At 57.7% G+C, this 9,394-nt stretch overlaps 2 protein-coding genes across 5 annotated transcripts; one reads left to right on the forward strand and one right to left on the reverse strand.

The window, feature by feature from the left end:
- Positions 1-329: 329 nt before the first annotated feature.
- On the reverse strand, positions 330-2,703 carry LOC103304159 (centrin-2). 3 transcript variants are annotated; one of them, XM_008161092.3, is made up of 2 exons: positions 2,532-2,703; positions 330-1,382 (listed from the first exon to the last, which is right to left on the reverse strand). In XM_008161092.3, exon 2 carries the CDS (start codon positions 1,314-1,316, stop codon positions 822-824), a length of 495 nt encoding a protein of 164 aa, XP_008159314.1. In that variant the 5' UTR covers positions 1,317-1,382; positions 2,532-2,703; the 3' UTR covers positions 330-821. The 3 variants fall into 3 exon arrangements, with proteins under 3 accessions (XP_008159314.1, XP_054566257.1, XP_054566258.1); XM_054710282.1 differs by having other exon boundaries at positions 2,607-2,689; XM_054710283.1 differs by lacking the exon at positions 2,532-2,703 and adding an exon at positions 2,458-2,478.
- Positions 2,704-2,876: 173 nt separating this feature from the next.
- ZNF584 (zinc finger protein 584) lies at positions 2,877-7,943 on the forward strand. 2 transcript variants are annotated; one of them, XM_028138386.2, is made up of 3 exons: positions 2,877-3,140; positions 4,423-4,549; positions 6,341-7,943. In XM_028138386.2, exons 1-3 carry the CDS (start codon positions 3,123-3,125, stop codon positions 7,336-7,338), a joined length of 1,143 nt encoding a protein of 380 aa, XP_027994187.2. In that variant the 5' UTR covers positions 2,877-3,122; the 3' UTR covers positions 7,339-7,943. The 2 variants fall into 2 exon arrangements, with proteins under 2 accessions (XP_027994187.2, XP_054566230.1); XM_054710255.1 differs by lacking the exon at positions 4,423-4,549.
- Positions 7,944-9,394: the final 1,451 nt, after the last annotated feature.

Below are 9,394 nucleotides of genomic sequence, written 5' to 3' on the forward strand. Positions count from 1 at the left end.
TGATTATTACCTCGATGCCCGACCGCCCACCCACTGCCCAGGAAACAGGAGCTGCTGGAACCAATCTGGGGCGGGATCATGGGGGCCTCCCCTGGCCTGATGCTTGCCTTACAGCCTCTGTGGCCACCTGGGGCTGTGCCCACCCAGCCCTCCCTCTGCCTACTCCACCCTTGAGTGACGCCCCCTCCCACCCGTCCCAGGCTTGCTCCTCCTCCCAGGTCCTCTGAACCCCCAAAGCGCAGGCCAGCCCCAGGGCCCGGACTTGTGACTTTGGTTCTCTCTTTCTGTAAAATGGGCCACAGTAAACACTCTACTTGCAAGGGGGACTCTTTTTTTTTTTTTTCTTAGGCTTTATTTTAAGACAAAACAAATAGGAAAAACACATCCAGGTGCAAGTGAGAGAGTTCACTGAATTTTTTAAAGAGAAAGCTGCACTCGGGTGTCAATTCAAACCAGAACCACCATAGAGATGCCTGCTGTTTGTGGTGACAAAGTCACAACACGTGTTTGCCTGCGAAGTCTTTCTGTGGCAGCATACACGCGGGCTGCATGGCAAGAGCGAAGCAATGCAAGGTAGGACGGCGGTGGGTGAAAGTCCAACGGGCTCTTGTTCTGTTTGGAGAATTAAAGGAAGCAGCAGGTCGGTCACCTCACAAAGAACTTTTTTTTGTCAGAGAAAACTTGCAAACGTTGAAAATAAGTGTGAGGTTGTTACTAAAGTTACACAGGGAAGTTAGTGGGGAAAAAACATTTGTGCTCTGGAAACCCGGGTTTCACACAACAGCAGGCACGAAAGCCAGCCTTGCGCGCAGGAGGGAGGCTCAGTAAAGGCTGGTCTTCTTCATGATGCGCAGGAACTCCTGCTCGTTCACCTCGCCGTCTCCGTCGCGATCCGCCTCGTCGATCATCTCCTGCAGCTCCTCGTCCGTGAGGTTCTCGCCCAGCTCCTTGGCCACACGCTTGAGGTTGTTGAACGAGATGGTCCCGGTCTCGTCGTCATCAAAGAGCTTGAACGCCTTCAGGATCTCCTCTTTGGTGTCCTTCTCGCACATCTTCTGCGTCATCACCGTCAGGAAGTCGTTGAAATTCATCTTCCCCGTCCCTTCCTTGTCGATGTCTCCGATCATCTTCTTAATCTCTTCTTTCTTGGGCTCGAAGCCCAGCGCCCTCATTGCCACCTTCAGCTCCTTGACGTCAATGGTCCCAGTGGCATCCGTATCGAAGAGGTCGAACGCCTGCCGGATCTCCTGGATCTGCTCCTTGGTCAGCTCCGGCTTAGGGCTCGCCCTTTTGCGCTGGGAGGACGACGATGCCATCTTTGCCTTCTTCAAGCCTTGGAGGCACAGGCCCAGCAAGGAGGCTGGCGTCTGTCTCTTCAGGCCCTTGGGAGAAAGAGGACAGAAAGGAGGGGTGTGAAGCCAAGAACCCCGTGGGGAAGACGGGGGCGGCCTAGACCTGGGAAGGGCTCAGCCTGTGGGAAAGGGTCACGACAGAGGCAGGGGGACTCTATAACCCACAGGTATTTGCTGAGCACCCGCTGTGTACCCAGGGTGCACGTGTGTGTACCCAGGCCTGAAGAGGGAACCTCCCGAGGCGGGTGATGCCCAGAGGACTCAGCAGAGCACCATCCTCTTGGCCACATGGTCTCCCCGCCAGGCTCCTGGGACACCCCCGCCCCAGCTCAGCACACCGGGGTCCTGGGTCCTCCCCCAGCTCTCCCACCCCTTTTCTCCTCCGAGGGAGCGGCAGTGTCCAGGTTGGCGGATGGGGAAACTGAGGCTGGTGGGCTGGCCAGGGCTGGGACTGGAGAGCATCCTACAAAAGCGCCTCCCCTCGCCCTGGCCAGGGCCGGGAGCGCCACTGGTAAGAGTGTCTTCCCCATACGCCAAGGTTGTGGGTTCCATCCCTGGTCGGGGCACAGAAAAGACTCAACCAATGGGAGAGATCAAACAAAGGACTTATATGCATGCCTATAAACTTAATCAATGGACACAGACAACAGGGGGGTAAGGGCATGTATGGGGGGTTTGGGGGGTAATGGGGGAATAAGGACACCTATGTAACACCTTAATCAATAAAGAAATTAAAAAAAACTCAACCAATGAATGCAAATAAAGATGGACAAATCCGTGTGTGTGTGTGTGTGTGTGTGTGTGTGTGTGCCTCTAACAACCAATAAATAAAAAATTAAGACCAGCTGGAGTAGCTCAGTGGTTGAACTTTGACCCATGAACCGGGAGGTCACGGTTGGATTCCGATCGGGGCACAGGATCCCCTGTAGGGGGCAGCCGATCCGTGATTCTCTCTCATCACTGATCTCTTTCTCCCTCTCCCTTCCTCTCTGAAATCAATACAAATATATTTTTAAAAGTTAGAAAGAAAACCCCCACGTTCCCTCAACTCCACGCCCCGGGATATCCCCTCCCTCCTCGCTCCTCCCTCCCACCCGCGTCAGACCCGCAGCCGCGGTTCTCTCCGCCTCAGTTCCCCCTCCTCGCCAACCCCCGCGATCGGCCAGGCCTCGGGCGTACAGGTGGCGGTGGGGCCGCCCCGCTCTCTCGTCTTCCCCGCTCCCGCGTCCCGGACGCCGTCGGCCGTGCAGCAACCTGCTCCTCAGCCCCGAGTGGCTCCGGAGTAACAGCCAAGCCTCGAGCGCAGCTCGCCCAGAAACGCCCCTTTCCTGGGCCGTTGTCCGTTGCAACGGCTTGGACGCCCCGCGAGGCACTATGGGAAATGGAGTTCCGGTGTGTGTCCAGCGGAAGCTGGGAGCGCGCTCCCCCGTCGCCGTGGCAACCAGCAAGCGGCCCCGCGTGGGGATCTGGGAAATGCAGTACGAGCGTGAGTCGTCCGCAGCTCGGACGGGGCGGGACTTCCGGCGCTTCCCGGCGGCGCTCAGTTTGCTCCCGGTGGCGGGTCCGTGCGGGCTCCCGGCCGGTGTGTCACGGGCAGGCGACTTCCCTCGAGCCCCGCGGGCGAGGGCGAAGGACAGTGGCTCCGACTTGGTCCGGCTCGCGTACCCCGCGCCTCCGGAGACGGGTCCAGCCCTCGGTACCACGTACCCCGCGGATGACGAGCTTCGCAGTTGCCTCGGCGGCCGGAGGTCGCTGCGCCCACAGGTTCCGATGGCCGATGAGGCGCAGGTGAGTGGAAGGGGTTCCGGTTCCGATGAGCCCAGGACGGAGCCAGGCTGGGGGCGGGGGGCGGCAGCCGAGCCAAGGCCGGTGGGCGGGGGCCGGGCTCGGAGGTGCGTGCGTGGTTCTGGGCGGCGGGATGGTGGCTGCTCTCCGCGGAGTCGCTCTGGCCCTGGAGTGGGGGGCGGGGTGCCTGGTGGGCGCAGGGGACGCTGGGGCGCCCTAGACCAGGTCCTGGTGCCGGAGAGAGAAGGAGGAGCTCTAAGAGGTGACCCCTGGGACTCGGGGAGCCTGGGTGGCAAGAGACGGGGTGCGGCTGGTGCCCCTGGCCCGGGTCGTGGACGGCAGCTGTCTGGTCCCCAGCCTGGGCCGTGAGCCGGGTGCAGGGCCCTGGGGCGCTGGGGGGCCTCCGAAGTGGAGGCTCAGGGAGAGGGGGAGTGTGGATGGGGGCGGGGGCGCAAAGGGAAAGACGTGGCAGGACTCGGAGCCCCAGGTCCAGGGCCTGGATGGGTCCTGTGGACTTGAGGGGTTCCCATCCTGGGGCACACACCCACAGGGGGCAGTTTGATTTTTAAGGGGGGCAACTGGAGAATTGAGTTATTAACAGTGAACTTTTTGCATTTCTTACGGCTCTAGGGGCCTCGTATACAGCGTATAAATATATACTGTGACATATTTATGCACTTAAGTTCCCTATTATATGTTTTGAAATTTATTTGCTACTTTCCCATGTCACTTCATATTATTATTATTTTTTAAACAATTTCTTAGTGATTTTTTCCTCAGTCCTTCAGCTGTCCTTCCGTTCTTTCATTTTTCTCTTTCACGGATGCCATGTTCTTAGACCAAGTTCATGGCTGTTTAGGCCTCCTCCACGTGAACAGTTCATTTATTATTATTATTATTTTAAAATATATTTTATTGATTTTTTTACAGAGAGGAAGGGAGAGGGAGTCAGAAACATCGATGAGAGAGAAACATAGATCAGCTGCCTCCTGTACACCCCCCACTGGGGATGGAGCCCGCAACCCGGGCATGTGCCCTTGACCGGAATCGAACCTGGGACCCTTCAGTTCGCAGGCCGACGCTCTATCCACTGAGCCACACGGGCTAGGGCTACAGTTCATTTTTTGAATAATAAGAATTACATGTCACGGGGGTGGGGCATCAGGGATTTAGAGATGGTTAGGTGGGGCACGGCCAAAGACAGGTCGGGACTCTCTGGTCTGCATTCTGGTTGGCTCTTCTGGCCGCTGCTGACCCCGAGGCTGAGTGGACGCCGTCCTCACAGGGCCTGGTCACCTTCGAGGACGTGGCTGTGTATTTCTCCCGGGAGGAGTGGAGGCTCCTCACTCCCGCCCAGAAGAGCCTGTACCGGGATGTGATGTTGGAGAACTTCTCGCTCACCTTCTCGCTCGGTAAGGCCCTCAGGCTCCGCCAGCAAACGGACTGTCTCTGGCTGTTCCCCATGGGAATTCCTGTTCATCCTACAGCCCCCACGTAGGCTGCTTCCTCCCCAGTCTCCGGGTTGGTGCCCAGTGCAGGGGCTGGGCACTGGGCGTGTGCTTGTCTCCGCCTCTCTCCGCCACAGCTCTCTGTGACCCTGCAGAAGCCATGGCCTCTCTGTAGCCGGGGTATGCCTTCTTCCCACAAAAGATATTCTATAAGGCCCCCGCCCTGGGCCCGGCGTGAGCCATGAACTCGAATCAGTAGGTCAGTTTGGGGAGTATTGTCATCTTAATGTCTTTCAATCCATGGATGTGACAAGTCTTTCCATTTATTTAGCTGTTCTATAATTTTTATTTTACTTTATTGATTTTTTACAGAGAGGAAGGGAGAGGGAGAGAGAGTCAGAAACATCGATGAGAGAGAAACATCGATCAGCTGCCTCCTGCACACCCCCTACTGGGGATGTGCCCGCCACCAAGGTACATGCCCTTGACTGGAATCGAACCCGGGACCCTTCAGTCTGCAGGCCTATGCTCTATCCACTGAGCCAAACCGGTTAGGGCATGTTCTGTAATTTTTAAAAAAATATTTTTATTGATTTCAGAGAGGAAGGGAGAAGGAGAGGTAGATAGAAACATCAATGATGAGAGAGAATCATGGATTGGCTGCCTCCAGCATGCTTTCTACTGGGCATCGAGCCTGCAACCTGGTATGTGCCCTTGGCTGGAATCAAACCTGGGACCCCTCAGTCCTCAGGCTGACACTCCATCCACTGAGCCAAACCAGCCAGGGCTGTTCTATAATTTTTTAAAAATGTATTTTTATTGTTTTCAGAGAGGAAGGGAGAGGGAGAGAGAGAGTGAGAAACATCAATGATGAGAGAGAATCATCCATTGGCGCCTCCTGCACGGTCCACGCTGGGGATCGAGCCCGTGACCCAGGCGTGTGCCCTGACTGGGAGTCGAACCGTGACCTCCTGGTTCATAGGTCAACGCTCAACCACTGAGCCACATTGGCCGGGCCTCAGTGAATGTTTAAATTACAGGGGAGGTTTCTTTTCTGATCCTCAGTTTCCTCCTGGTTGCCATGGTGACACGAGCTTCCTGTGGTGTGTGGCCGGCTGGGCTGGCCTCTTACACTGTCTCCTCCTAGGATTTGTTCCTTCGGGGTCCCATGTGGCGGCCCAACTGGAGGGTGAAGAGGAGCCCTGGGTCCCCAGCATGGTGGGCGTGACTCTGGTCTGCAGAGTGGGAGCCGGGAGGGGTCCTGGTCTCGGCGAGTGGGGCTGGAGGCGCCTCGTTCTCGGGTGGACTGCAGCGTGCTGGTGGCGGGGTCTGCGTGCACTGGCGTTTCCCCCCTCCCTTTCCCAGCTCCACCCTGGTCAGGCCCCGAGGACCCACCTCTTGGCCTCTGTGTCTTCTCATTTCCCCTTCCCTGTGCTCCGTCGTCTTCTCCTCGGCGTAAACGCAGCCTCTTCAGGTGCTCACCGTCACTAGCAGCTCGGTTCCTGCCGGATGCCGCTGCGGGGTCGTGATGCGGGGGCCGAGCTCTCCCCGCACCGCTCCTCGCCCCTGTCCAGGTCTGCCCGGGGCTGCGACCTGGCAGAGCCCTGCGGTGCCGCGCCAGCCCTTTCTCACCCAGACAGTCCTCCGCCACCTCCTGGCCGTCTGGGCTCCTGTATGGGTGTGTCGCACGCACCCTAGGTTAGAGGTGTCTCCTCCCTCTCACCCAGCTCTTGGCACATGACCTTGCTATTTCAGGGTGTCCCCAGAGACTGGACAACGCGGAGGCCCCTCCGCAGCAGATGAAGAGCTGCAGAGTCCACCGGTCAGAGCACCCTCAGTGTGGGGAGCCTGAGGAGGACGTCCCTGCCCCGCCAGGCCCCCTCCAGCACCAGGCCACCCACGGTGCGGGAAGGCCCCACAGCAGCACGGGGCTCTGGGAGCCCTGGCCACCCAGCTCCCGTCGCCAGCAGCAGCAGCAGCAGCAGCAGCAGGGAGTCCGGTGCAGCGGCTGCGGGAAAGCCTTCCTGGAGGCCTTCGCTCTCCTCGACCACCTGGTAACTCACCGTGAGGAGAGGCCCTGTGGGTGCCCCAAAGGCGGAAATGCCCCCAAGGAGAGCACGGCCCTGGTGGGTCACAGGAAGACCCACACGGGAGCAACGCCCCACGTGTGTCACACGTGTGGGAAGGCCTTCAGTTACCCATCGAAGCTGAGGAAGCACCAGAAGGTGCACACGGGCATCAAGCCTTTCAGGTGTGGCGAGTGCGGGAGAACCTTCAACCGCAAAGACGCCCTCGCCCTGCACCGGAGGGTCCACACCGGAGAGAGGCCCTACGCCTGCGGGGAATGCGGCAAAGCCTTCAGCGTCCTGTCCACCCTCATCCGGCACCGGAGGGTTCACATCGGAGACAGGCCGTATGAGTGCCGGGAATGTGGGAAGTTCTTTAAATACAGCCAGAGCTTCACCCTCCACCAGAGAGTTCACACCGGAGAGAAGCCTCACGTGTGCACGCAGTGTGGGAAAGCGTACGTGACCCGCTCCGGCCTGTACCAGCACCAGAAGGTCCACACCGGCGAACGGCCCTACGAGTGCAGCCTGTGTGGGAAGACCTTCACCACCCGGTCCTACCGCAACCGGCACCAGCAGTTCCACTCGGGGCAGAGGGCCTACGAGTGCGCGGAATGCGGGAAAGCCTTCAAACACAGCTCCACGCTCCTTCAGCACAAGAAAGTCCACGCAGCGGCAAGGTCATAGGCGGCCGCGATGTGGGAAGGCCGTTTGCCATAGCTGCCACCTTGCTCAGTGCGGAAGGAGATTGAGGAGAGGAGCCAGGCACACCCCAACACCCCCGCTGGGAGGGGTCAGGCGTGTGGGAAGCTTTCGGGAACTGTGTTGCACTTGGACCTGCCCAGGCCTCTGCTGTCCGGCAGTCCCCACCGTGGCATCTGTCACCCCAGGGTGCTCCCTGCTCCGTGTAGAACAGAGTCCTGAGTGTTGGAGCCCATATTGGGCGTTACATCCCGACTGGTTTAGGTGTGGGCATGACCCAGCAGTGCCCACTGAGGCGTGCGGGGAAGGTGAACCGGTCTCTCGTACTGTTGACACTGCACGGGCACCTGTTTCACACTGCTCTGGAGGGCACAGCAATGTTGGCCAGTGTGGCTCAATGGGTTGAACATCCGTGCACACAGAGGTTGTTGATCCCATTCTCAGTCAGGGAACATGCCAGGTTTGCGGGCTCGGTCCCCAGCAGCGGACATGCAGGAGAGGCAGCAGATCGATGGTTCTCTCTCATCGATGGATGTTTCTTTCTCTCCCTTCCCCTTTCTCTGTCTAAAAGCAATAAAACCATTTTTTTAAAAAAAGGCCTTGTCACCTTTAATCCTGGGGATTCTGGTCTCTGTGTGAGGGGATAAAGGACAGAACTGGGCTCAAGAATAGAGGGAACGGCTTCCCTGACTCTTGTTGGGTGGGGGTAGGGGTGGAGGAGAGACGGCAGAACGGCAGGGCACAGCTCTACTTGGCCTGGCTGGCAGTGGCACCTGAGACCAGAGGGAGAGGCCCAAAGGCTTGTGGGTGAATCGTGTCCTCTGGGTGTCGGGTTTCCTGGTGGATCAGGAATGGGGGAGCTGCCATAAGAAGGCTCATGTGTCTGGGGGACAGCAGAGCCAAGGCCCTTGTTCCTGGGAACGCTCCTCTGTCCGCAATCTTGGTCATTGGACGCCGTTCCCAGAGTCAGCTCCGAAGCTGTGTCCTCTGAACTTGAACATGGCAAGAAGGTCTAATAGACTAACCATAAAACCCGCTGGGCCTGTGGGAAAAGACGTGGCTCAGGAACACTGCAGACAGGAGCGGGGGGAGGGGAGGGGCGGGGGTTTTGGGGCATGCTAGCGGGTCTGAGCTGGCTCTGAAGGGGCTTCCACCAACGTGTCAGGGGCCGTGGGTTGCAGAACTTCTCGCGGATTGCAGGCCTGTTACCTGTGACTGGGGTCACGCTCACCACATGGTCTACAGGCCTCTGGGTTCTCCTAGCCCCGTGGTCGGCAAACCGCGGCTCGCGAGCCACATGCGGCTCTTTGGCCCCTTCAGTGTGGCTCTTCCACAAAATACCACGGCCTGGGCGAGTCTATTTTGAAGAAGTGGCGTTAGAAGAAGTTTAAAAAATTTGGCTCTCAAAAGAAATTTCAATTGTTGTACTGTTGATATTTGGCTCTGTTGACTAACGAGTTTGCCGACCACTGGTCCATGACATCACCTAAGGAAACCAAGTGATTCCTTGCGACTCTAGTATATGAAGAGCTTAGTCTTCATGGCGACCAGACAAAATGTCAGTTTTACAAAATAAACTAGTGGCAGTTGTGAATATTAACATCGGAATAACAATACTGGAACTCGTGGGAAATTTTTCCATTGAATACCACCCACCCTTGGGGAACACACATCTTCCCAAGTAGCCCCAGCTGGACGTCCCTCAAGGCCCCTCACCCAGCATGGGCCCAGTTCGTTCCAGAACCTTCTCAGAGGCAATGGGAATGAAGCCATTCCGTTGGGTCCAGGACAATCCGGATTAGCTCTGGGAAAGGGGAAGGAGGGCCCAGGATGATGTTTTCTCCGTGCATATGCAGATACCACTGCAAATATTTGGATTGTGCTTCAGGGGACACAGCTCTGGCCAGGTTCCTAGGCTGCACAGCAAGGGCATGGTAGCTTCGGAAGTTTTCTCCACATCAGTGGACACAAAAGTAATTTCTCTGTGTGGGTTCTGCTGCAAGAAGCTGGACTCACAAAGTCCATATCCATAAGGCTCCTC

The sequence above is a fragment of the Eptesicus fuscus genome, chromosome 21 (genome assembly GCF_027574615.1).
Source record: "Eptesicus fuscus isolate TK198812 chromosome 21, DD_ASM_mEF_20220401, whole genome shotgun sequence".
In the NCBI taxonomy this organism is placed as follows: domain Eukaryota; kingdom Metazoa; phylum Chordata; class Mammalia; order Chiroptera; family Vespertilionidae; genus Eptesicus; species Eptesicus fuscus.

Bases quoted from the DNA above. Each gene is read 5' to 3' on its own strand.
- LOC103304159 (XM_008161092.3), bottom strand. From the start codon at position 1,316: ATGGCATCGTCGTCCTCCCAGCGCAAAAGGGCGAGCCCTAAGCCGGAG.
- ZNF584 (XM_028138386.2), top strand. The intron at 4,550-6,340 runs GTAAGGCCCTCA...TTGCTATTTCAG, and splicing joins CTCGCTCACCTTCTCGCTCG to GGTGTCCCCAGAGACTGGAC.